The 27375-nt window shown below is 32.7% G+C and overlaps 4 protein-coding genes and 1 long non-coding RNA gene across 13 annotated transcripts; 2 read left to right on the plus strand and 3 right to left on the minus strand.

The window, feature by feature from the left end:
- On the minus strand, positions 1 to 3686 carry LOC138188404 (putative sodium-dependent multivitamin transporter). Its single transcript, XM_081833780.1, is given in 10 exon segments — positions 1 to 726; positions 794 to 1026; positions 1117 to 1334; positions 1434 to 1651; positions 1709 to 1828; positions 1898 to 2238; positions 2322 to 2543; positions 2619 to 2747; positions 3503 to 3553; positions 3555 to 3686. Coding segments are annotated over 10 exon segments (1986 nt in total). The 3' UTR covers positions 1 to 404.
- On the plus strand, positions 3578 to 7916 carry Dus3 (Dihydrouridine synthase 3). Of its 5 annotated transcripts, none has more exons than XM_069130147.1 (7): positions 4349 to 4465; positions 4548 to 5055; positions 5317 to 6613; positions 6706 to 7073; positions 7148 to 7276; positions 7346 to 7430; positions 7787 to 7916. In XM_069130147.1, exons 2-6 carry the CDS (start codon positions 4967 to 4969, stop codon positions 7416 to 7418), a joined length of 1956 nt encoding a protein of 651 aa, XP_068986248.1. In that variant the 5' UTR covers positions 4349 to 4465; positions 4548 to 4966; the 3' UTR covers positions 7419 to 7430; positions 7787 to 7916. The 5 variants fall into 5 exon arrangements, with proteins under 5 accessions (XP_068986247.1, XP_068986248.1, XP_068986249.1 ...); XM_069130148.1 differs by having other exon boundaries at positions 7792 to 7895; XM_069130146.1 differs by lacking the exons at positions 4349 to 4465; positions 7787 to 7916 and adding an exon at positions 3578 to 3716 and having other exon boundaries at positions 7346 to 7589.
- LOC138188409 (uncharacterized) lies at positions 7760 to 16637 on the minus strand. Of its 2 annotated transcripts, XM_069130152.1 has the most exons (5): positions 9943 to 10277; positions 9639 to 9863; positions 8552 to 8776; positions 8331 to 8480; positions 7760 to 7927 (listed from the first exon to the last, which is right to left on the minus strand). In XM_069130152.1, the coding sequence occupies exons 2-5, from the start codon at positions 9714 to 9716 to the stop codon at positions 7760 to 7762; spliced, it is 621 nt and encodes a 206-aa protein (XP_068986253.1). In that variant the 5' UTR covers positions 9717 to 9863; positions 9943 to 10277. The 2 variants fall into 2 exon arrangements, with proteins under 2 accessions (XP_068986253.1, XP_068986254.1); XM_069130153.1 differs by lacking the exons at positions 9639 to 9863; positions 9943 to 10277 and adding an exon at positions 16487 to 16637.
- LOC138188403 (serine/threonine-protein kinase OSR1) lies at positions 10965 to 27166 on the plus strand. Of its 4 annotated transcripts, none has more exons than XM_069130139.1 (12): positions 10965 to 11099; positions 11224 to 11366; positions 15065 to 15193; positions 19248 to 19591; positions 20716 to 20828; positions 20955 to 21205; positions 21747 to 21919; positions 22354 to 22591; positions 22667 to 22781; positions 22866 to 23131; positions 23546 to 23732; positions 23809 to 27166. In XM_069130139.1, exons 1-12 carry the CDS (start codon positions 11088 to 11090, stop codon positions 23884 to 23886), a joined length of 2049 nt encoding a protein of 682 aa, XP_068986240.1. In that variant the 5' UTR covers positions 10965 to 11087; the 3' UTR covers positions 23887 to 27166. The 4 variants fall into 4 exon arrangements, with proteins under 4 accessions (XP_068986240.1, XP_068986241.1, XP_068986242.1 ...); XM_069130140.1 differs by having other exon boundaries at positions 21747 to 21912; positions 22356 to 22591; XM_069130141.1 differs by lacking the exons at positions 10965 to 11099; positions 11224 to 11366 and adding an exon at positions 12532 to 12675.
- Positions 18540 to 19251, minus strand: LOC138188410 (uncharacterized). The gene is made up of 2 exons (XR_011175496.1): positions 19049 to 19251; positions 18540 to 18963 (listed from the first exon to the last, which is right to left on the minus strand). It is a non-coding gene; the product is annotated as an uncharacterized LOC138188410 (long non-coding RNA).
- Positions 27167 to 27375: the final 209 nt, after the last annotated feature.

Here is a 27375-nt window from a genome sequence, read left to right on the forward strand (position 1 = left end):
AACAAATAAGTAATTATTATGGGCTGAAAGCACCGACAAATACCTTTTTATAATATAATATTGGTGTTTTGAACTGACATGTCCAAATGGGCAATTTTCTAGCCCAGCTGGCTCATTCTAAAATTACCTCCAACAATTTATCAATAAATATATGAACTAATCCTGCTTTTTATTTCTCCCAAAGCAGCACAGCCAAACTACGGTAAAATTAAATTTAGTATTATAAATATGGATAATAATTTAATTTTCCTATTCATTCTTTGGACATGTCATCTTTTTTCTTTTAAGGGACCAACTTAAGTGGTTTCAAGTCCCGTACAATACTTAGGCTTACAAAACAAAGTATGGAATGCCTAGAATCGAAAATGCCACTTGAAGAAAGCAAGTGATTAACCAAGTATGCATTAAAGTTTGGTGGTATTGGTATCATCAGAAGTTTCCACCACATCATTAGCCGAATTTACATTGAAAATGTACTTCTTGTGCGCAGTAGCATTCTTTGGTACCACGTTCTCGTTACTACCAGAAATCTCTCTATTCCTGTGACGTATACGTTCTCCTATTAGAGGGAAGAACAAGTTAGTATCCAGCCCAACTTTCGGTTCTTTATATATCCGGTTCAAACAGTAACTGAGGCCTAATCCAATGATGAACGTCATCAAAAATCCAATTGGAGCATACCACATATAAGAGACCCGATACATATAGAGGTAATCATCTGATTTCCTAAAAAAAAACATTTCATTATAAAATTTCCTTTTTAAAAGATTAATTAAGGTTAGGAATTGCTTACAATGGTACTTTTTCCATAGGGATGAAAATGGTTGCATTTGAACAACCACTATTGGTAACCGGCAGTGATGTTGGAATAGGCCTGGGTTGTCCAAAAGCAACCCAAAACAAAAATGCTAGAGACACAGTAGCGCCTATTACAGACCCTATTTCAGAAGCTGTTTCTGTGAGCATTCCAAGAGTGAAAAGGCCTAATAATGGACCACCCACTACCCCAAATATTGTTAGGCCAGCCTATAACATTAACACAAATAAAACTTTCTTAAATGAAATCCCGACAATATTTTATAGTATTCTCATGATTTAATCGGTAAAAAAGGATACCTGTAAAACACCTCCCAATAATTGTGCCAGAAACGCCAAGGCAATGGAAATAATTCCATAGATGAGGGCAAGTAACTTAGCCATGGTTGTCGACATACTCGTGGAGAATTCCTTACCACAACATTTTTTATATGCTGGCTTTAAATAATCTTCTAGTGTTACTGCTGCCAAAGAATTTAATGCTGCTGAAATAGTGCTGAGACCAGCACTAAAAATACCTAAGATATGAGAATATATTAGTTTGAAGAATTTACTTCACCTGCATTAACACATTTTTAAGCATTAACAAGTAAAATAAAAATATCAATAAATTTTACCTGCTATGAAAAGACCAGGTAAACCAGGTTTGTCAGACATGGTGTCCATGACATACAAAGGCATCAACATATCTGTAGATGATATCCTTTTTTGAAGCAAAGGATCACATTTATAATATTTACTATATATTGCCAATCCTGAGAAACACGTAGTCATTGAAAGTATTGACAAAATTGGCCATGCCAGCCAAAGTGCTTTCTGTGCTGCTTTTATATCTCTAAAAATATTATGTAAAATTAATAACATTTCATATCTTACTCATTGTGATACCTACCTCACTGTTAACAAACGCTGTACTTGAACTTGATTTACGCCATACAGTGATAGAAACGTGCATAAACCACCAATAATGAGTGACCACCAAGTATGTCGAACTGTGGGGTCTATCGAAATACTTGAAAGATATTTCATAATTAGTTTATCAAAATTAAGATATCATTTTTCATTATGCCACACATTATACCTGTCAAATTCAATCCTATGTCCTTCCTCCGCAATTTGCCAGATTCTGCCTATACCTCCAGCCTCGTTAGCAGCTATGATGATAATAATAAAGACAGAAACAAACATCAGCAATCCTTGAAACACATCTGTGATTAAGACAGCTTTGATACCCCCTATGCTTGAATAGAAGGCACATACTAAGCCAAGGATAATAATACTGCCAGTTTTAGAAATTCCTGTTGTTGCCTCTAATGCTAGAGCAGGAGCATAAAGTACAACACCAGAATACAAAAGCAATTGCAGCCAGTACACAAAACTAGCCATCATTCTAGCTCTGATTCCAAAACGTTTTTCTAAGTACTAAAAAAAAATAAACATGTAACTTAAATATACATAGTTTCTTATCATTTTTATTTTGTTTAAACAAAGTTTATCATACAAACCTCATAAGCACTTGTTGCTTGGAGTTTAAAAAATACTGGTAAAAATCCATAACAAACAAGAGGAGTTCCTATGAGGTATGATAAATTAATTACTACAAACTGTGTTCCATATGTGTAATTTTCTGCAGAAACTCCTAATAAAGTAATTGCAGACATGAAGGAAACCACTAGTGCGACAGCCACAGGTGTGATGCTCATTGACCTGCTGGCAATGAAGTATTCCTGTTAAGAAAATAATTTTGTTTTAATTTAACATTGTTTTAGAAGCCACAATTTTAAAAGAATGTATGTATGTACCTCCATAGTTTTTTGTCGTCCACCACTGAACCGATAATAGATACCTATGCCCAGACTTATGCATAGTGTGGCTGCTATGACCAGATAATCTTCCCATTGTAATGTACCTACTTCTTCCATACTATTGTTCTATTGATATAAGCAAAGAATACTCTTTTAATTTTATACACATATTTTTACAGATGCATTAGGTAATATATATTAAACAGAAAATAATTCTATGTAATAGTCAAAGAAGAAAATAAAGTTGAAATACATTCTATAAGTTCAAACTAAAAGATCAAATTAAGAAAGATATAAGTATAATCTACTAAATCTACCTTAAGCACCATATCTTTATAATGTGTGTTAAGTATTATTTCCTAATATTATCTACTGAAAGCAAAACTTATAGTTTTGCATCACAAATGCTTGGACATGTATCACATTTAGTTCAAATTCTTTTTAAAATAAAAAAATTCTTGCTGAAGAAAAAGAATATTATAAAATCTAAGAACCTGTAAGATAATGCAAGAAGCAGACTAATTCATACATATAGAGATCAGAGAAGTTCATATTTAAATACTGTTTACTTATCAGTTATAAAATAAACAAAGTATATAGTACAGGCCAATTATAGTATCATCTAGGACTCTCATAGTGCACAACAATGAATATAGTGACCCATATTTATCGGGTTGTGAAATTAGCGATAGTTCTTATCAACCGCATAAACTTCATATAATCCTATTTCTTTGATCATTTAAGTCGCTGTGTTTGATTGTATCGAAGGACTAATTATTGTTGATGATGTAAACAATAGTTTACATGGTTGTTAAACCGCTTCAACGATAATTCGTATCGATGAATAGAAAGATGTATCGTAGAGCATATTGCGAACTTACCGGGACCGTCACAACGTTGTTCACCAATGCAACTGACAGAAATATCTCGCTACGACGGATCGCTCTTCATCCGCGTCGCGGTTCTGTCTCTTACTGACTGTTGGAGGACTTTAACATGCTCGATCTTTCGCATGAAAAAGTAGCGTGAGTACACAAGGACACGTGTAGAAGTACGCAACACCATATTGAAACTATGCGCGTGCGGGTTTAAACGGTACGAGAGTACCATTTTAAATACATTTCTGTATCATTTCATATTAATTAAAAAAATATTGGAATTTTATTGGAATCTATGGAAATTTTTTATTTAGATTAGGAAACTTCAATTTGCTCAGAAATGTTAAAAAATTTCAGCACACTTTAAAAAATATTAGAATTTAATTGGAATGTTTCTTTTTAATTTAAATTGAAAAATTTAGAAGGTTATTTTCATTCTTTAATGAGGTATTTAATCAATAATGAATTGGTTTTTATATTAAGCATTTGTTAAGAATTCCAATCTCCTAAGAAATATTGAACATTTTTAGCATATATTTTGGACAATATACCTAGGATTTTATTAGAATTCTTCTATGAAAATTTTTATTTTAAACTGGCAAATGCAGGAAGATTATTTTTCTTCGTTAATTAGATTTTTGATGAATATAAAGCATTATATCGAAAACTAATTAAGGAATAAATTAAGTTTGGGAAAAATTGGGCATAAATACTTAATAAATAACTCCATAAAAAGCTTATTAATTTAAATCATTTATAGATTATACAACATTCTTTTATTAGTAAGAAAAGTGTGCAAATTAAATTTCTTTTTATTTTAAATACAAATAGAATTCAACAATTTTATTGTGAGAGCCACTGTTCTATACTTTTAAATTACTGTGGTGACATAATTAGAGGCAAAGGTACTCGATATCTATTTAAATAGCCACTAATGTACGCAAATAAATGCATCAGTTTTATAAAGTTAGCCATTTTATTTCTTCTGGATAACTTAACAATATTTTTTAACGTTTCATTAATGTTTTCAAATCATACTTAATTTCAGCACACTCAGCTATATGTTATACATCTGTTATGCAAAAATTACGTAACACGTAATCGATATCCTGATTTAAGAAATCATTACCTGGAATTAAATAGAAACTTAATTAATTGGATGAAGCTACAAAAACTCGATAAAAGTGACTATTAATTTTTAAATTATGTAGAAATGAAAAATCTCACAGTAAAAATTATTTTACGCTAAAATAGTAATTAAAAATAAAAATATTTATAATAATACTCCAAATGCATGATACTTTGAGCTACAGTGAAATTGATTACTATTTTCTACTAATTTCTTCTAATGATTAAATATCTTCCGTGATAGCTGATTAATAACGCCGTTTTCACTGATTCGTGAATTCTCAGAGTTCTCGACTGATCGATCTCTCGAAATCTATTCAGGCAATCGACTTGTTTGAAATGGCAGATTACAGTGAAAAATGTGTGGAAGATTGTTCATTTGATTACAGTGATGATAAACAAAAAGGTGTCTGCTTAATTAAAGAAGAGTAAGTAATCATTGTTATTTTGACTATTAACATTCAATTTTTTCAAGGTAACTCATATAAATAACGTGTATAACTACATAACCTCGATTTGTTCAAACCGCGTGGCATTCTGTCATTATGCAAAACTTTTCTGTCGAGCGCAATAAAATTCAGATCACAAAAATACTTCTATGTCGTAATATTTTCTTAAATAATTTATCTTCTGATAAAAAAATGCTTCTATTTTTGTATAATAAATTTATTCATAATAAAATGTCACAGGTTTATTATAGAAGATCATGTAAGACTTCTAAGTGAAAAATGTTTGACTGAGACTGACAAGCAGAAAGTATCAAATAATACAACTAATTTAAGTGAGGATGTTTCTATATTGGATGAGCCTCCAACCAAAAAGCTTAAAAATGATGATAAAAAAGAAAAGCTCAGGGGGCAAAACAAAGCAAGGCCACCACCATTTAAGACACAGCGTGAACTGAATTTATGTCCCTGGGTAGCTGACCAAGCAGTAGACGAGCCTGAAAAGAAATGTGATAATAATCAGTGCATATTTTTGCACAACAGAGTTGAATATTTAAAGATTAAGCCAGATGATATCACTGATGAATGCTATATTTTTGAGCTCACCGGCAGGTGTCCACGTGGTGCTGCCTGTAGGATGGGTTCCAAACACTTGACAAAAGAAGGTTTGAATATTATTGACAAGGAAAAAATGGACGAATTTAGGAAAAGGCCTCCTTCTACAAAAAATCATTTAGCTAAAGATATTCAGACACAATTAAGAAAACACAAATATAATTTTTCTAAATCTGAAAATATTGTTAAGGCAAATGGACCATCTAGGAAAAATGTAGGAACAAAAAATGTTAAACAAGAGCCAGAGATAGAAAAAATTAAACAAATTGATGAATCCTTGGACAGAGATAAATTGGAGATAAAAGATAGTCCAATATTAGATACTTCTATTAATGAATCTAAGAATAAAGCTTCTGAAACTCAAAATACAGAGAAGAAACTTGGCCCCATTGAAGATTATGATTTAATAAAATGTAGGGACTCAGAAAAGAAAAAAATTGATTGGAAGAATAAGATATTGTTAAGTCCATTGACAACAGTAGGCAACTTGCCATTTAGAAGAATATGCAAGGAATATGGAGCAGACATAACTTGTGGAGAGATGGCTCTGGCACCAAGGATATTGAAAGGAGCACATGAAGAATGGGCTTTGGTAAAAAGGCATGAATCCGAAGACATTTTTGGTGTACAGCTTTGTGGAAACAACCCAGGAGTATTAACAAGATGTGCACAGTTGCTGAATGAAGAAATTGATATTGATTTCATTGACTTGAATCTTGGTTGTCCCATAGATCTAATTTATAGACAAGGAGGAGGCAGTGGTATGCTGAATCGATTAAATGTTCTAGAAACTGTTGTGAAATCTGTTAACCAGGTTATGAATATACCTTTAACTGTAAAAACTAGAACAGGGGTTTACATAGATAAACCTATTGCACATACTTTGATGCCAAAGTTTCGTGATTGGGGTGTGTCCATGATTACTGTGAGTAAGTTAATTATACTCTGAAGTTGTTATGATTATACTTTAATGAATTATGTTAAAAAATATTAACTATTAATTGTAAATTAATGTAGGTTCATGGAAGATCACGTGAACAAAGGTATACAAAGTTAGCTGATTGGGATTATATTGAAAAATGCGCGAAACTAGCTGATCCTATCCCAGTATTTGGAAATGGAGACATTTTATCATATGATGATTATCAAAGAGTTCAAGATGCATACACTTCTATATATGGCATCACCATAGGACGTGGGGCATTGATAAAGCCATGGATATTCACTGAAATAAAAGAAAAGAAGTTAATTGATATATCAAGTTCAGAAAGATTTGAGATCTTGAGAAAATATTCTAAATATGGTCTTGAACATTGGGGCTCGGACACTCGTGGCGTCGAGACAACGAGGAGGTTTATGTTGGAGTGGATATCTTTCTTGCATAGGTAATTTTGATTTTATAATTTTGGTACTGTATACACATATGTTGTGCAAATTATTAAATTCTATTTCTATTTAGGTATATTCCTGTTGGAATATTAGAGAAACCACCACAAAGGATTAATGAAAGACCTCCATTTTATAGAGGCCGTGATGATATGGAAACGCTAATGGCCAGTTCAAATTGTGCAGACTGGATTAAATTATCGTAAAAATATTTTATTTCAATGTCATATCTAACGCATTTGCTTTGTTTTAACTTGGACTTCATTTTCAGAGAAATGTTACTAGGAAAAGTGCCTGAAGGATTTCATTTTTTGCCAAAACACAAGGCGAACTCGTGGAAATAATATATATGTCACGTAAACAAAATAGTTTTATATCACAATATTTTTCCTTCCTATTTTTAATATACGTTTACCACATAGAATAAATTCTAGGTAAAAGAACAAAAAATCGTTTTTATTTTATAGCTACATAAAAAGAAAACAATGAAATAGACAACTTTAACTAACAAATAATATAGATTACAAATTTAGATATAATTCATAATATACATAATGACTCTATCTTTTGCACCACTGCAAAGTGATCAATGGATTGAAATGTGATGCCAGAAGAATTTATCTCTCCATTCCTTAATCGATAACCTTCCTGCTTCACCTATGGACTACACATACACTATTGCAGACTAGTAATGATTAGTTATATCTCCTAGGGCAGATTTTGGCCACATGCAATCACAACCACTGGCAATCTGCTTGACGAAAGGTTCCCAACATTCGTTCTCCCATCGCCGCCTTACCAATAACAAGCTTTTACTTCTTTGCACGCAATGAAAGCCATTATGCACGCATTTCTGAAATAAATATACTTCACTTAATACAAGAACAGAAACAAGAGATCTTCAGCTTCTACAAAGATCTTCCAAGGCTGGTCATTGGCAAAGGTTAATATTTTATGTTATTGCATTCGCAAGATATAAATATTAATTTGTTGACAATTGCCATCATAGAAACCTAATACACTCTAAAATGCTAAATTAACTTCAAATAGAAAAACTATTGTACACTCACAATTTCACTCAGGTATTACAACCATGAGAGTAAAATAATCATTTCTTTCAGATTCCAGACTTTCTCTACTCGAGGAACACCTAAATTACTAACTACAGTACTTTATTCAATGGAAGTTTGCACATACTCTAAATTTGAGGTAATTTTGCTAAAACTATCGAATTTCCTTTTTATTTTTCAATCTACCTGCTTCGATGGATTCGTGGTGCGTTGCAAGCTATCTAGCAAATTGTGACTTTTACAGTAAACTTCGTGATAAAGAGGCGGTTGGTACTCGTATTCAGAATCATCTAGCCGCACTGTTTCCGTCACAGTCTCACATAGACTATGATAATCCTATAGACAAAGTACAAATGTTAGACCTCACTTTCCATTTATTTCTCTTTGTTGAGTACAGTATGACTGACAGGCAATGAATTTCTATTGTCCCTATTAAGGGACCGTTGCTGCCCGTTCTCAAGCTTTTCGATATATTCTTCTTCAGGTAGATAGAAGAGGTCCCGCCCCAGGGGAGGATGATATCTAGGATCATGATACTGTGTGACATCCAGTTTCTTTAATTCCTGGAAACTTCTGTTGCACTTCTTGTAGAGATCGTAAGAATCCATCCCTAACACTCCTACAGCTGCAAGCTATAAAAAAAATTGTAGGAATTATAAAATAGAACTCACCTTTTTTATGAATTGTCAAATTTCCATTCTATTTTTTACTCCGATTAAGAAATGAATTTCCTTATTTTAAATATGAATTATCCAGTAAAAAAGAAATATATATATACATATAATCCTAATATGTATAACACTAATACAGTACAGCTTATATATATATATATATATATATATATATATATATAACTAAGGAATAGTTTCAACGTTCTAATCCGACTTTATGACGATGGGCTTGGGCTGGAAGTGACAAAACTGGTCATTGAACGTAGCCACGGTTACGGGAGGGACGTGTACCTGACAAAGGTATGGAATGATTATATGGCCCTCATTAAGAACAAAGATTGACCCGAGAAGTGGGGATAGGAATATATAAGGGCAGTTTCATTTGGATCAGACTTGATTTTTTACGTTGATACTCGTCATCCCGTGGACCGTGGATTCGTTATCGAACCTGAATTCGTTGTCACCATCATCTCGACCATCCTATCGCCGCTGTTACTCACAGCTTCTTATAAAGTATGTAAAGGTTCATCGAACACCCAAAATTCCAACCCTTCTCCGACATATATATATATATATATATATATATATATATATATATATATATATATATATATATATATATATATATATAAGATACATTATAGAGAATGCAATTCAAGAAATTACGAATTGCATAATGAGAATTGGATTAGCTACAAATGTAGTTATACTGTATTAACAGAATAAAGATTTTGGCTATTATAGTAAGGAGAAATATTGAGAGATCAAGTCTAGAGGATGAAAGCTGCGAAAAACGTGAAACATCAATAATCGACAATCGTACTGGCATTTTGTCAGTTACTACATTATTAAACGACTGATTCACTCCACTTCCATTCCCACTTGGTAGAACCCTCTGCATACGATTTATGCTTTATCAAGTTTGATGGGTCTCTAACGCTGACTGAGACCTCCGTCAATGCTTAAATTTTAACGATGACGCAACATGATGTCACGAAATATCATTAAAAACTCATGATATCATCGTCTTTATCATTTCAATAAACGTCTATAAAAAGAGAACATACAAAAGAATATATAAAATTAATTTTTCAATATATTGACTGGAATTATATTAAAGTATTTACGGCAGGAGCAGCGTGGTGAAGATATATTAAACTAGTTCAATGAAGATCATTAATTGAAATTTAACAGAGGATTAATCGAGCTAGTCTCGTGATCAATTGGTTAGTGATGTCAGAAATCAGAGTAGTGTGTTGACGAATCTTTGAAGATGTTAGTCCCGCGAAAAACAGATTATGAACCGGTCAGCAAGGTCGATCGTGATTGAGCTGATGTGCTTCGCGTCGTATGATATAAATTGGTCTTCCCCGTGCCGATCTCTGTGACTCTGCCTTTAAATTGACTGTGGAATAGTACTCACCTAGCAAAAACGGAGGAGTAATTTGGAAACAATTCAACTATACTAGCTAATACTAAACAACAAATTTGATAATTTTTAAATTTCAAGCTAATTTTCTGTTCAAAAAACGTACTCTTTAAACTAGAGTTATTGATCAAAAGGTCAAAAAAATACTCTAAGTCATTGAAACTGCTATAAAGCTTTTCCAAAGGTAACTGTAATTTGAGAATGGACAATTTAATTTAATATTTCTGTTTAGAAATTATTCCTCTATTGTAGGTTCTTCTGGATTGATATTTTTATTCCTATGGATGTAATTAGGAAAGTGAAATCATGGAATTTTTGGAATTCATCACTTCTACTTTTAAATCCCCCATAAATGCACAAATATTCATAGTCTAATGATTAGAAATCCAAAAAATAGAAATTCTTCTCTAAAGGTGCCTCAAAACTTTCTTCTCCCAATAATACATCTTAAACCCTAAGTCAATAGTAATTATTACACCTCAAAGTGTCTAATAACTAAAACTAAAGCATTGTTCATCAAATAGGCAAAATTAAAAGTGAATTAACACTTTTAGGAGGGGAGGTCGTCAGCTCGGACTGCTATCAAGCGTATTCTCCACACGGTGGCACGTCGCTGTGTAGTAGGTAGTTATCCAATTGACAGTGCCCCCGTCTGACATAGTTCAGTCGACGACAAACTCAGGACGATCCGACTGCAACTCTGCCAGCAGTGACGTTTTTGCTACTCCACGTTCCGGTATCCAGCGAATTGCGTCCTTCCAACGTGTGCTTCTTCCAACTTATCTCAATACCGTAGACAGTGAAAGGAGCATTTGCATCATTATAATCATTGAAGAAATCGACATGACGATTCCCGTAAGGGTGTCCAAAAACGTGATCGTGCTTTGGGACCAGCTCACTGGTCCAGTGAAAACGAACTCGGTCAAGGTTGGCCATTGTTAGTGAACTGTTTCTTTTTTCTTTTTTTCTGGCTGTCTAGAGACAGCCGGTGAAATCGGTCGGACCGATATCTTCTTCTGGAACAAACACGTGTCCAAGTGGAGGGAGATGCGAGTGGACCAGCACGATTGATATGGCAGCCGACCTGTACGCAAATGGATCTGTGAAGTCAACGTCCGACAGGTGACATACAAGCAGATAAGAGATAACTTCAGATAAGCTGCTGTGCTTTCTGTTCCCTATATGCTTTGATGCTTGTTTGTTGTCCAATGATGAAGATAAGCTGGATGGAAATGGAATGCAATGGCAGTTTATGCTTCGAGGCAGTATTATTGGTTGCAAATGGGAACACTGGCATTATTGGGACTGTTTGCTTAGGATTTCTAAGAAATTGTTAGTGTTTGTTGTTGAAAGTAGTTGGAGGATGGATGAATTATTGGTCGCAGACCAATTTTTTAGAGAGATGTTCTTTTCCTTTGTAAGGTACATAGATAATAGGCACGTAGGTTTCATTCTTTCATTGGTATACGTTTTATACTTTGATCATTGATGATTTGAGTGTTAATTTTCTTTCTAGTAAAATTCTCAGGATAAGTAGACCAAAGTGGAATTACGTCAGGAATTCATAGAATTTTACACTGAGCAATGCTTGACACTCTTCAGGAGGAATGGATAATAATCTACTGCAGTTTTGATTGTCACATTTTTAGTATCCTGATTTTGGGATGACTCGTGCAAGAACGTGATTTCCTCGCTTTTTTACGGCAATTCTTATGGCAGTGAAACGGTTTAATAGCCGTTACTGCTGTCTGAGTTAATAACCAATTGACCCTCGACCTCCTGAGCAAAGGTTCCATTGACGAATACTGTTAGACAGAACTTAAGCAGTTGGTCACTCGAAATTCTCCTTTTTCTTTTCTTCAGAAAAACATCTTGAACATGGTCAAAAATTATGATTTATTATGATTTGTGGTATTCGCCACATAATTAAAAAATTAAACGAGTAGAAAAAAATCAGGAACTGAATAATGGCAGGGGTCATCTAATCTAAAATCATCAGATTGTTTGTTGAAACGTGTACACCACTTGACTTGGTCTCAATGCAAAGTCGTTTCAATAAATTCACGTGGTAGAAATTAAGATAGACATAAGATTATTATGGTAGCATTTTGCTTCAAATTCTTCTTCATTTTTCCTTCTCTAAAACTATATTTTCCTTTTTTTTCTTTTAGTTGTTCGAAGAATTAATGTTCCTGCACGAAGTGACTATTTATATACTGAAAAAGACATATCTGTGTACCATCAATTATGAAATAAAGTATAGTAGAATAAGCGTTCACGTAACTGCTGTCAAAGAAAAAATTAAACACAAACATGTGCTCTCTTTGATAATATTGACAAGGATCAGCAAGTGTTGACCTATTTCGAACAGTTTTTGCCGGGAATTTCTCGTGGACAGTCGACACACTCGTTTACTGGGACTTTGCAAAACGTATTAGCCTCATTTAAATTTATTAATAGCCTTTATACCATTACGTTCAACTGTCAGAGTTGAATGTGCTATCAATTAAAAGACATAAAATCAAATAAAAAATACTATCACGATAGAAGACAATAGTCAAGGTCATTAACTTATAAATTTCATCAAAAATTATTCAGCAAAATAATAAAAAGAATTACTACAATTATAAAAATTCTTCTATAATATTTAAACAGAGAATAATAGTCAAAGTGATCAACTTGTAAACTTTATTCAGATAAAAAGATAAAAAATATATAATTATATAAATTCTACTATAGCATATTAATTAGAGAATAATATGGACTATTTTTCAATTGAGAAACTGTGTAATTTCATTTGTTAAATGTTGAAGAATTGGAGAAGATAGCCGGCTAGCACGCAATTCAGAACACGAAATTGTGGACGGGACGCGGCTTGTAAACGGGAACGATTAGCAGAGAAGAGGCTATTAGACTCGTTAATTTAGGAAATCAATTAAATTCTTTGTCATAAGTGGTAACCATGAGGCAAGAATCCTATTAAAATACTACGTGATGTGTTTACTGTTGTTTCAATACGTTATTCGCTCTATGTTGCCAGTCATAAGGCAGCAAGTGTTCTAATCATTCTGTTTTCCACTTTGTAAGACTGGAGTCTATACATTTCCTTTCGGTTAGTTAGCCACTGTGACTTAACCAATAAAAATGTAAATTTCTTGCTTTACATTCTTTAATAAAAGATTAGAACTTAATTTTTGTGAAACTGAAATTGTTTAGTTATCATATTTGGAAATAGTATAATTCTCTTTATAAATATTTGTAAAGAAATTTTTTTCTTTCTCCGTTATAGAGCTATTTCAAAGCTTGTCGCAGCTTTTGCACGAGCATCTTATTTGGGTTAAAAGTTTCATTTCCTGAGCAGAACAGCGACTTTAATTTAAGTCTATAGTCGACGTGTCGCTCTACCTACATTCATCTCGCATGATCCTCACAAATTTTTATTTCTTCATTCTGTCTCTTTTACATATTCATCTATTTTTAATTGATACTTATTAGAATTACTTAGTTTTATTGTTCCAATTCGCAAAAAGTTGTTTGCAATTCTTTTGACTCTTTTATCAACAGTCGATAAATACAATTACTCAATTTGCTGAAGATAATTTCTGCTAATACTAATTCCATATGGCGTTTCCTTTTTTCTGTAACTGTTTGTCCTTTTTAAATACTTTGGATATAATCGAACATCTGAAGAATGTAACGAGTCCAATTAACATTTTGGTGACAACTATTTTTTAAGATGAAACTTTCCGTTGCTAGGGAAAATCTTCTGGGGAATATTTTTTACTCAAGACAGCGAGCTTGTGTATAACTATATTAAGAAGGAATGCACACGAGTACCTTGTGTTTAAAGAGACAATTAGATGATGCTGTCAAGACATTTTCGCGAGGACGAATTTAATCCTATTAGCAAATCGCGAATGACGTGTACGAAAATTCAATAACTATTCGAAAAATGAGAATTATTCTTCAAAACGATGAAATTTGACTCGTTATAATGTTCTGTATCTTTGAATACCTTGACCCTAACTTTACCTACTTTATTCTTCTGTTTCATTTTAAATCGATGAAAATATTGAATTATTATCATATGTTAGGATATCTGAAATATTTCTTAGGGGCACAGACTGAAAACAACCAAAGGTCCATTCGCTATGAGATTATTTTTAGGTAGCCAGATAGAGGCTACCCCTTGATGTTGGCTAAAAATAGCCGGTAAGGCCAATCCAGCTCCAATTATTCCATTTAGGTATTTAGGTGACAATCGACTGACCGCCAATTTAGAAATATTCCACACGCTGACAGCACGGGGACCTCAGTCAGCGTTCTGGACGAATGCAAATAATATGTTGCCAGGACAGAAAAAGCATTCTGTAGTTCCTATTCCATTACAACAATATTGAAAGATGAAAAACTAAAAATTGTATATTCAACAATATAAACTCTAAACAATGTTCAACAATATTCAATCAAATGGGAGAAAGTTCAGAGAATATTACGATAGAAATATCTAATTAGCAGATTCTGGATATTTATGCATTTACATGAAATTTGCGAAGTTGTTGAAGTTGTAAAGTGTATTGCTCTCTATAATGCTTGGCGAGTAAAATAATTTCCTACTAAAATTCTACCTTTTTAATTATATTCTCAACAATATGAATTTGTATAAAATCCCGTAGTATATTCATTAGAGAGAGAGCAGCGTAATTATTGATTAACAAATTTAAGCAGTGTAATTATTAATTAACAAATGTATTCAGCACAAGCGCGAGGTACCCCTGCAGTATGCAACCGGTGTAACTTAGACGTTCGTTTGTTCGCAGAATTACGGGCAGCATGAGGCAACGTAAAACCGGCACGCTTGGCGCCGCGGCGCCTATGTCTACAGAAGAAGAACGATTGAAGTTTCAAGACAACAGGTTCTTGACGACATTAGTACTCGGGAGAAATAGGTGAGTACCAGCATTGTTCTCATTTTGCTCGTGTAATTCGGAATTTCATCGAGCCTCCCCACGTAGCAATTCGTTTCAATTGTGGTTTTAGAAGGTTCGTTTTAAATTGCGTTGCATCGAATTCAAAAGCATTGACGGTTATTCGGTTATTTAATAATGATGGATTGTTGCGCGTGTGGTCACGTGACCGGTTTTGCTTACTGGAGAGTTGTCTAGGGATTTCTAATATCAACAGAAGTTATTGAAATTTGAGATACATTCAAACTGTTGTTCGTTTCTAAAAAGCACAGACGTACCTGAAATTATATTCACAATTGTTAAATTATAAAGCGGATAAAATTTTTACGAATCAATCTTAAAAATAATTATTAATATAAATTATTGAAATGTTAAATATTCGAATTGTTGTTTGTTATTGTCTATTGAAAGGTATTTGAAATTGTAACCATAGTTATTATAATTGTAAAATCGATAAATTTTTATGAACTAATCTCAAAGGCGATTACCATATGTCTAGTTAAAGTGCCGATTTGATTTGTTTTCAGTTAATTACTTTAATCGTCTGCATGCTTGTTAAAATTATACTTGCGACGATAAATTTAAACGTGGAAACGCTAAATTTAATCGCAATTTACGTTACAAATTAACGAGTGCGTTTAATGTCTTTTTAAATGAATTATTACGAATGGGCATGGTGAACACACGAAGACGTACTAATGGTTCGATGGCAAACAACGCAAGTTTTCTTAATGACGTAGTAGTACATCCATGATAATTAAAGTGTTTAAAGCTGCCAGCATGTTATATATATAGGATGCGATTATGTACGCAGAAGTGCAAACATTTTGCAATATACATTGTTATTCTTCGCTATAACTTCCATTCCATAAGACTTTAAACACAAATTTTCAAATTTAAAATTATACTTCTAAATATGAAACTTTGATGTTTAGATTGTGAACAATCAAAATTTGGGATTCAAATTAAAAAATTTGAAATATTTTAAACTGAAACTTGGGTATTTAAATTTTGGTATTTAAATTTTGAGGTTTGGAATTTTTTAATAAAAGTTTATAAATGTGACATCTTCACATTTGTAACTTTGGTAATTAAATTTTGAAATCTGAGATTTTTTAATCCACGTTTAGAAATTTTAAACTTTGGAATGCAAGTTTCTAGGTTTGAAATTATACAATTTATAAATTCATAATTTTGTGAGCACAAACTTTGAAGATTGAAACTTTCAAGTTAAAATTTTTTATAAAATTCCTAGTATATTTTGTGAATACTTACCATGGTAATATAACATAATCGATGCATAATGATAAAATCTTCAATTTGTCTAGCTTCAACGATAGTGCTGTCCAAAAAGCCACCTGTATTAGAAGCCGTGAACCAGATCACTGGTCTCTCAACTTTTATCAAGCTCTTTTATATCACCCACAGGATTTGATCGCATTAGGTCATTTGTCATTTCAAAAGTAAAGAACATCGACAATAGATCTTTTTGCAAATACTGAAATCTAATATCTCCACGTAGCTATTTGATCGCCTACCATTTAATTGAATTTTTTAATCGTGTCGATTGACATGTCCTGATATTGATATCGATAACTCGAAAGATACATTCGATATTGTCATTTCCCCTAATTATATAATTCTTTCTGCTTTTCTTTTGTATATTTTCCTTCTTTATCCTTTATACGCTTTCTTTTATCCTTTTCTCCCATAGAAACACACCAATTCTATTCTTTGATTTCCTATCCTTTCCTAAACTTTCAAATTTTACAATTTTCCATCTATTTTCTTCTTAACACGTTAACTACCACGCTGGTCATGAGTCACCCACGTTACCAAATTTCTTAGAGCAATTAAAATAAGAAAAATGTCATAAACTAACAAACTGTTAATAACGTGAATGATTAAAGTAACTAGGTTGCGAATTTTTATCCTTTTACATAGAAAATTTGTTATAATATTCAATGGATGAAATAAATTTCTACTTAGATTTCATTTGTTTAATTAAATTTACAAAAATACGAATTGGCAATAAAAATCCGCAGTCTGTAAATAATATTGTTAGAAAAAATGTGTGCAAATACAATAATTAACAATTTAATTTTATAAAAATTAAATATTTTGCCATAGTATATTTCGATCTGTTGCGGTTCCTAGGTCAAAATATAGGAAATTCGTGCGACAGTCAACGTGTTAACCTATTCTTTTATTTTCCATCTTTGTTTCCTTCGACTGTGCCGCGATTAGCATCCCTGTTTCTCTTTCCCGCTCATTTCTTTGATTCTCTCTCTCTCTCTCTCTCTCTGTCTTTTCTCCTTTCCTCTTTCTCTATTTAACTTGCTTCTCGATATACGCGCGAACAATGATGAAAGCACTTCAATTACTAATCGCGACGAGCGTGTCGAGTTTATGGTGGGACTTGGACAGACGGGCCAGGATTAACCTTAATATCGCGGTCACGTATCACGCGACTCTCGTTCTCTCTCGCCGAAAAAATCTTTTCAACTGTTGTTCGACAGTAGTGACGGATTCCGCGCACCAGACTGCAGTGCTTATGTCGGATAAACTTTAATCCTCGGCTATTCGACACTTACGTGAGTAAACCCCCGATAGAAATATCACAACAGGAAAGTCAACTTTAGAAAGGTCACACAGCTTAATTTTATTTCGATAATTTCTTTAATGTAGTTTCACCCACGTAATGAAATCGTTTCAATAAGAATGGGGCCAAAGTGACATTTAAATTTCCCTCCATATTTTGGTTGATATACATTGTACATTCTAAAGAGGACAGGACATGTCGCAACAGGGTTAGAAAAAGGTCATACAGCTTAATTTTATTTCGATAATTTCTTTAATGCAGTTCCATCCACGCAATAAAATCATTTCGATAGGAATGGGGCTAAAGTGACATTTAAATTTTCCTCCAATTTTTGGTTAATATACAATGTGTGCTTTAAAGAGGAGACGTTGGAGTATTGTAGTGTTTCTAATACATATTCTACAGTGTATAATACACTCGCTATGGTATGTAAGTGAAGTAAATGTTATTATGTGTTCCTTAGAGTGGATTTTTAATGAATTTGTTTAAATAATGGAAATGACAATGGGGAAAGTACTGGTAAAAAAGTTATTCTAGGGTAAATTGTTCTGAATTAGAATCTATTCGTTAATGCGGTTCCACCGACGTAATACAATCATTTTAACAGAAATGAATACACTTTCTATAGAGTATCATATAATGTATCAATACGCTAGCTATGGTATGTATGTGAAATAAGAGTTATTTTCTATTCCTTAGGATGGATTTTTAATGAGTTTGTTTAAATAATGATAATGACAATAGCGAAAGTACTGAAAACAGAAAGAAAATTCTTTTAGGATCAGCAAATTGTTCTGAATTAGAATTTATTGCTCGTGTAGTTGGTTTCTCTAAGAAAGACCAATCGACTTAATGAATCAGATTGGGGCTTGCGTAGGTTGCGTCGACGCTTTGTCGACGCATTTATTTTGACAACATTACATGTAATTGAGACTTAATAAACACATTGTCATTGCCTCCTTAATACAGTCTGTCCCTAATTCGTGCATTGTTTACCGAAACAAACCTTTAAACAAACTCCAACATATCTTCTCGATCAAATATTTGTAATTCTATTTCAAATTAAATATACAAGATTTTTAAAAAATGTTTACAGCTAGCAAATTCTTAGCTCTGTTGTGGCTCTTGAATTTTCTATTCTGCTAGTTTCCTCGAAATAAATATTATATTTAAAATAAATATTATAACAAAATGTAAATATTACAATTTTTAATATTTCATAAATATGATTTTACCATTTCTTGGGTGATTTCCGAATGAATCGAAAATAACCCAAAGATCACAGTAGGGTTAAATAAATTCTTTGGATTTTTATGATTATTCAGAAGTTTTTAGCCATAAAAAACACCAATGGATAAACAATAACCCAAAGATTGCAGTAAAGTTATAAAAACAAATCCTTTATGAAACATGAAATATTTCATTAAATTTTAGGAAAATCTCGCCAGACGTTTTGCCGTCGTGTTCTCCGGGTATTTTCCGGCAAAAGTCGTTCGGCGCGTCAACACCGCCGAAGAACAACACGGGCGCACCTGCGGCGAAAAATCATCAACGCGCAGGCGCGGAACCGCGAGATCCACGTGAGCCGAAAGCACCTAACAGCGGTAGCGCACGTTTAAAGAGCAGCGTGTTACTTCTCGCGCGGGGCACCCGAGGCACCAGCAAGCACGCACGTCTTGGCACGACGCTGGCGAACAAAATGGCGTCCTCGAGCTCTACCACGGTCGTGCAGGGCTGGCCGAACACCAAGGACGACTATGAGCTCAAAGAGGTTATTGGTGAGTAATCGTTACCTTGCTATTTCCCTCATCCACTACAACTACAAAAGCATTTATGAGATTTTTCAGAATACGGATCGACATCATGATACTCTTACCGGGTCCCGAATGAATAGCTACTTCTGCTTCTTGACATTATGCACACAGAAAGTTATTTAGCTCATTAAGTGAAACATTACTTAAAAACGCGACGTTTTGAAATTGAATATGTTGAAACATTGATGATTTTACGATCGTCAATAATGAGGTTTAAATTGACGCATTGTCCCCGTCTGCGTTTACGCGGCTATCTCTCTCACACCTATGTTTAAAGACTACTGTCTCGCTCGCTCTCAACCAAGGCACGTATACCGGTGCCCGATACGTTCTAACCTAGTTAACTTGCTTGAGAAACGGATCCAGTAATTTTTAACGTAATATGTATACGTAGAATACTCGCAAAAGCTCAATATTTATAAATATTTATAAATATTTATAAATTGTCGTAGATAGAATTATTACTAGCTTTTTTAAAGATATCATTACTTTGAATATATTTTTAAAATAATTATTTTAACATTTTGCTTCTAATGAGTGTTTCAAATGATTAACTACCTTAGTTTTAATGTAACTCTTGTATAATAATTTGTTGCAGTATTAAAAATAGTTTTGAGATATTTATTCTGCTATTTACATTAGGTTTTTAAGAACATCTTTTATTTCAATAAATCTTTAAAATGATTTTTACTTTAAGGTTTTAATATAGCTTTTATACATACAATAATTTTTGAAGTATAAATATTAAATATTAATTTTAATTTAATGTTGTCATTAATTGATAGACAAATTTCCGTATAAAAAAGACTTTTTTTACATTTATAAACCTGTTAATTAAATAATACATTTTTTCCTTAAAAGATTAAAAACTTAAAAACGGGGTAAAGAGATGTAATTTGAAAAGTACGTACATATCCTGCGTCAGTATACTACAGAATATACGTCATGATAGCGACACGACGTGTGATGACGTATAATTACGTCATCGACTGTTCAAACATTCGATTCAACCTTTTATTGCAGAAAATTTTTATATTTTTATATTCTTCATTTAAAATTGTGTATTATAATAATTCGTTTTATTTCAGGTGTTGGTGCAACCGCCGTAGTACACGCAGCATTTTGTATTCCACGACAGGAAAAATGCGCGATCAAGAGAATAAATTTGGAAAAATGGAACACAAGCATGGACGAACTTTTGGTAATTTCTTCATTACATATTATTGAAGAAGAATTAGAAAAATTATTTGATAATATACATTGAACTATGGAGAAAAACATAACTACTCAAAATATTAAATTATTTAAAATCTCTTTTTGTTAACAGAAAGAAATACAGGCAATGTCCTCGTGCAATCACGAGAATGTGGTCACATATTACACGTCATTCGTCGTGAAAGAGGAGCTTTGGCTCGTACTCAGGTTGCTAGAAGGTGGATCCCTATTGGACATCATCAAACACAAAACCAGAACTACAAACTGTAAACATGGAGTGTTTGATGAAGCTACAATAGCAACAGTCTTACGAGAAGTACTCAAAGGCCTTGAATACTTCCATAGTAATGGGCAAATCCACAGGTATATTATTAATTTCCTTTTAGATTTATGAAATTGTGTAAGGAAAAGTAATTCGCAACGTTTAAGTTGCAAAGTATCTTGGATATTCTTACTTTCCTTAAATTCTTACTGTTTTCTAATATTATTCAGTTTTTTAGTGCACTGATATTAACTCTCCATGGATATACTGGGTTGTTTATATCCAAGCAAGTTTATATCCTAATTTTGTTACTTTTCTAGGCTTCCAGAGTATGAAGAAATTCTGGAATACTTATTGATGTCTCTACTACACTATACAATCAGTTTTTACGTCATACATTTAAAAAATTTTGTAATAAAAATAATTCACTTTAAAATAATTCACAAATGGCTCAGATTGCCGATGGAGGGTTAACATGTTTTTATTCGTAAAAAATTTTGTATTGGACTTCTTTAGTTTTTGAAGTAATTAAAAAATTTTGGAGATCAGTGATAGAAATAATAATTTCTAATGAAGTGCAAACTGAATGTATTTGATTCTCTGATAATATATAGACAAATTTTAATAACAGAATAATATTAGGGACATAAAAGCCGGTAATATCCTACTAGGAGAAGATGGCACCGTGCAGATAGCCGACTTCGGTGTCAGTGCCTGGTTAGCGACTGGTCGAGATCTAAGCAGGCAAAAAGTCAGACACACGTTTGTGGGCACACCCTGCTGGATGGCACCCGAGGTCATGGAGCAGGTGAGAGAGGAAAGTAACATTACATCTTCTTAGCCTGCGTTTTTGGTGTCCATATTTATCTTTTTCTGTTCAGTAGGCTTCTTGAAATTGCGTATCTTTATTTCATAGAGATTAATATCTAGTACTAACCTAATAGCTAGTGCGTTTTTCATAACACATTATATCCAATTCTCACAAGACTACTCTAGCTTACTTACAAAATTCTAAATTCAATTTTTGGGTTTTTAAATTTTTGTATGTTCTCTTGAGCATGTAAATTGTGTAACAATTATTTTATTTGTCCATCAGATTGTTTATTATTAACTACAAAATCTTTCTTCTTTAATATTACTAAAATAAAAGGCATGTAACTGTTTGGAGCAGCATGATTGGATCCCGCTATTGGCATTCCGATTTAATGCGTACATTGTAAAATCAATTATGATATGCAAATATCCTTGCAGGACCATGGCTACGATTTCAAAGCAGATATTTGGTCGCTTGGCATCACTGCCATCGAAATGGCCAGTGGTACAGCTCCATACCATAAGTATCCACCAATGAAGGTGCTGATGTTAACTCTACAGAATGACCCACCGACTTTAGATACTGCCGCCGACGATAAAGACCAATACAAAGCCTATGGAAAAACATTCCGGAAAATGATTGTCGATTGCTTGCAAAAAGACCCAACAAAGAGGTTAATTTTACAAACAATAGTAATAAAGAAACTGAAAAATTATACAATAAATATTAAAGGAGAATAATTTTACAGACCAACAGCAACAGAACTGCTGAAACATCCATTCTTCAAAAAAGCAAAGGATAAAAAGTATTTGCAGCAGACTTTGGTAGCTTGTGGTCCTAGTCTCGAAACTCGAGTACAAAAGGTATATTTTTTCCTTATTAAATTTTTACAAAACCAATAGTTTATAATTTATATTTATACTTTATTATTTTTGTATTTATTCCAGGCTTCAAAGAGACAACCCGGCACATCGGGTCGTCTACACAGAACAGTTACAGGAGAATGGGTTTGGTCTTCGGAAGAAGAAGACAGTAGCGCGTCTAGTGGTGATGAGGGAAAAGAAGCTCTGCCAGTTAACACGATCGAAAACGCATCTAGTACCGAAGAGGAACCAGAAGAGGAATTTTATGGACAAGTGAAGTCAGCACGAAGTCACATTGTTGTGCAAGCCACCGAGCCAAATGTTCCTATAAACTTGGTGCTAAGATTACGGTATATCTTTTTAATTATATTTTACCATTTTTAATTTCAATACTATATTCGCAACCTTTTCAAATTTCAAAGCTGCTGATAAAGAATATGTTAACTCGCATTTCTTGCCTTTTATAATAAAGCAATTTAAAAATTCAAGATACTCAACCAATTCCACATCAAAATTGAAATGAATGTATCATATTTGTCTCATGTGGTCTTCATTTTTCACTTATTTGACGTTATTATATTTTTATTACAGACGTCCTGAAACCCATTTCACCCTTGAAGACAAATCCGAGTATGTTCCTACCCAGTTCCTAATCTTTCACAGCTATTGCTAACTTAATCTCTTTCTCATAATATAAAATATTTTAATGAAGATAGTGCCTAAATTGTGATTTCCTATTGAATAGAAAATCGTTTCCTGTTTAGAAACCAGAAACGAGAGCTTAATGACATCAGATTCGAATTCGCTGTTGGAGTAGATTCCGCCGAAGGAATCGCGGCGGAGCTAGTTGGTGCAGGGTTGGTTGACGGCAAAGATATCGTTGTGATTGCTGCTAACTTGCAAAAACTCATAGACAGTGCCGGCCAGTTGCGGACTGTAACGTTTTCACTGGTAAACCTTCTTCCATAGCAACATTTTGAGGCTAGAACGATCAAACGATAGTTCAATGTAAATGACATTGTTTCAGAATTCTGGTCATGCAGCGAACGAAGTGCCGGACGACAAGGCATTAATAGGATTTGCTCAGATCTCCATCACCGATTAAAGCAACACACGGAAGTTCTCGAAATCTCTCAGGATACCATTCTTAAACGTCAGTTCAGAGAATGGAAAGTATCAAAAGCTGATGGATGGCTCTCGATATCTGAGAATTTGAGAAAAAAGATTTACCAATTCTTAAACTCAATTCTACCAAAAACAATTCTACCATTCGTTTTTTGCTTTCTCACGGCTTTTGCTACTTTCACTTCCTTAGTTCTAACCATAAACATATGAAATACAAACTACGAGTGCCAAATGAAGAGTGTGACCCGTATTGGAAAAGAAATGTCTAGCCCTCAGTTGATATTGTTGGATTATAGGAAACAAAGGTTAATTTTAAGTCTGATTATATTTAGTTTTAAAGTATTTAATTTAGATTTGTGTATTTTATACTTTGCACGATATATGTTATTGATGGTCTTTATGACGTAAAATATACCATAAAAATTAGCGTGGAATATTCTGAAACTAAGTAACTAATCCTAAAGTTTTGTAGGTCAACTACAATCGAATAATACCAATTGAGGATTAACGCGGTCATCCTTTCCCTTTCTAACGGATATTTATTTCTAGCAGATAAAAAAGGAAAGGGAGACCTCGTTATTAATTTCCATCTCTTTCTCAATGAACCCCATTTTCTCAATAAGGCATTCGCGGTCTGTACTTCTTACATACATGGTTCAAAAAAATACAGGACAATGAATAGAATTCATTTGTTGATGGACTGCTTGAATGCACATTCAAAGCTACATGCAGAACTATCAGTCTTATGAAAATAGAGAATAGATTATGAATGCTGATATTAATAGGAAAAAAGAAGCTGACAGAAAATAATCAAGGGTAGTTCGCGATGAGCTTCTGTGGTGAAAAAGTATTGATCCAATTCTGCCAACTGTTCGGTTCTGAACCTGCGAAGATAGAGGAGAAAACAATATAGTACTGGCTTAAGTTTTCACTTGCTCTAATCATTAATGGCTGTAGTCTCATATATTCAACCTATATCACTCATATTATTGCATTAATTCCTGTGTAAATATTAATAGTCGATGAATTCCTCGAGGAGTTTAGGTTTATCCGGCTCGCATAAGCGGGCATGACAGAATTTCAAATAACTAAGTAAACGAGTGGCGAACTGTCGAAAGGTGCTTAAAAACACATCTGACTTACTTATTTGAAATGCCAGACAAACAAATGATATATATATCATATATCATTGGATATATACACATGAATAACTATGATCACGTGAATATATATATATATATACATATATATATATGTATATGTATATGTATATATTCTTTTTAGTCTTTCTTGAAAAATATGCGCAATGGTCGAATGCATATCGTGTACTAGAAGAAAAAAACGAAAAAAGAGAAAGCGGGAAAAAAGCAGTCGTCAGTCTTTCCTCCTGTACGATGTAAAGGTCGTTTAGCGTATTTCCTTATGCTTCACGTTACAGGATCGTAGAACACGCGAAAGTACTAAAGAAACGTGTTTTGTACTTAATTAAATAGAATTAACGAATAGTGGATTTATTATTTTGTAGCTTCATTAGAAACAAACGGTTGAGAAATGGGAAATTATGATTCACGCGTCTTTATCGGTGATTTTAAAGAAAAGCACTCATAGATACAGGTTCTAGGAATGGTTTGTAATAACCCTTTGAGGTCTTATTTCCTGGTCAGGCTCGAAATTATTTATCAATTGTTCAAAAACAACTGATTCAAAAATTGTTCAATAATTTATAAGTAAAAGAGAAAACTTTTAATGATATATCTAGTATATATTATGTTTCGTTAATAATATAATATTAATGTTCATTCTCTTTTGTTCATTGCATACTTTTATTTACTGAACTGTAGCTATATTTTAAAAATCCGAAATAAGTGGTCTCGAGACTTAATGTAGTGTATTAATTTTGATGTAAAAAAATTGCCTGATGAGACATAAACGACGCAAAGGGTTGTAAATTAGATTGTGTTGGAATCACATTAAATAGAATGAAATAAAATATAAGCGCAACTAATTCTGCATATGATTGATAAAACCGTGAAAATGTATGTGAATTATACAGGGCAAATAAATGATCGTAATTAGCTTGTTTTAAAATAATGTGATTCTGGTGTTAAGCGAGTTTCTGATCCACGTAGTGACTCTTGTAAGATTGATAAAGGAAACAAATATTTTTCGCAATATTATAAATATATCGATAAATGAAGATGATGGTACATAGAAATGGAAATATTTATTGCTTGGAAAAACAATACAAAAAGGAGGTTTCAAATGAAATAAAGCCTAGAATTATTCTAACGAATAAATAACATTTTTTAATTAAAATAGAATTCCTTTATCTATTGTAAAAACGTTTAACGGTAGATTTTTATAAACCACTTGCAAAATACAAAATTCCTTTGTATTTCATGAGAAAAATTGTCGTATTTGCTTACAAGTAAAAATTGTTATGGAAAAACTATTGATGCTTGTTAACTCCTGTTGGATTTCATTTTCTTTTTGCAGTAATGCGTATCATTAAACAAGAGCAATGCATTTTAACACAATTGACCGAGAAATAGTTCTGTCTTCAACGATTCTTTATTTTTATAGAATTATTAGAAAGAATTTAATTGTTTGTGAAAAATGGATAATCAAACTTGAATAAAGCAATTCATAACTTTTGAACAGATTTATTACACCTTGATATCATTCAAATGCTTTAAGTAGTAAAACATTTTTGTTGGCTATTGCTACGTAAAAATTAATTAAACATAATTTTTTGGTATGAAGTAAGAAAGGTTAGAATATACATATAAAACAATAATATAACTCATATTAAATATCACAAACGAGGAATGAGGAAAATAATTTATTTTACTTCTAGTATAAAAATTTATTGAAGACTACGAAAAAATAGAATGTTTGTTTAAGAGAAATGAAGAAGTTCCTTGCTCTTACGATGTTCGGCGCTTACTGTGGATTGCGGAACAGAGCTATCAAACGCGCGTGCATATAGCTTACCGCGAATTACTCATAATGGTTCAAATTTTTGAACTTTTTTTCATTATTAAATGACTCTTACATAATTTTTCTTCTTGTATTTTATTGTAATAATATATTTTATTGTACAATATTGTAATTTATTCTTTATATTTTGATTTTCGTTTTACATTTTCCTTCTAAATGACTTTATTCTACCGATTTGTAATTTTTTTACAAATGAAATATTTTGTTATAATTATTTTGTAGCTAAAAAATGTTTCAAATTAAATTATTTAATAATATAATGAATTTTCTTTCAAGAAACACATGAATAAATTCTAAACACTACTACCGTCTTTACTGTGCATGCGCGCGGCTGTTTGAAATACAAACGTTCTGAAGCTTCTATACTGTCATTCCAGTTCTGATACAGTGGGCTCCAGTTAAACGACACTCAATGTACCGCAAAACAATTGTTTATTTCATTGTTCTAAAAAATGATTCAGTGAAAAAA

Source organism: Bombus flavifrons, chromosome 16 (genome assembly GCF_040668555.2).
Source record: "Bombus flavifrons isolate JBK064 chromosome 16, iyBomFlav1_principal, whole genome shotgun sequence".
NCBI lineage: Eukaryota > Metazoa > Arthropoda > Insecta > Hymenoptera > Apidae > Bombus > Bombus flavifrons.

Coding starts and splice junctions, on each gene's coding strand:
- Dus3 (XM_069130146.1), top strand. CDS start 4,967: ATGGCAGATTACAGTGAAAAATGTGTGGAAGATTGTTCATTTGATTAC. Junction 5,056..5,316: donor GTCTGCTTAATTAAAGAAGA/GTAAGTAATCAT, acceptor AAAATGTCACAG/GTTTATTATAGAAGATCATG. Junction 6,614..6,705: donor GGGGTGTGTCCATGATTACT/GTGAGTAAGTTA, acceptor AAATTAATGTAG/GTTCATGGAAGATCACGTGA.
- LOC138188409 (XM_069130152.1), bottom strand. CDS start 9,716: ATGCAGAGGGTTCTACCAAGTGGGAATGGAAGTGGAGTGAATCAGTCG. Junction 8,481..8,551: donor ACAATAGAAATTCATTGCCT/GTCAGTCATACT, acceptor CTTTGTCTATAG/GATTATCATAGTCTATGTGA. Junction 7,928..8,330: donor CCACGAATCCATCGAAGCAG/GTAGATTGAAAA, acceptor TATTTATTTCAG/AAATGCGTGCATAATGGCTT.
- LOC138188403 (XM_069130139.1), top strand. Junction 20,829..20,954: donor CAAGCATGGACGAACTTTTG/GTAATTTCTTCA, acceptor TTTTGTTAACAG/AAAGAAATACAGGCAATGTC. Junction 22,592..22,666: donor CAAAAAGACCCAACAAAGAG/GTTAATTTTACA, acceptor ATAATTTTACAG/ACCAACAGCAACAGAACTGC.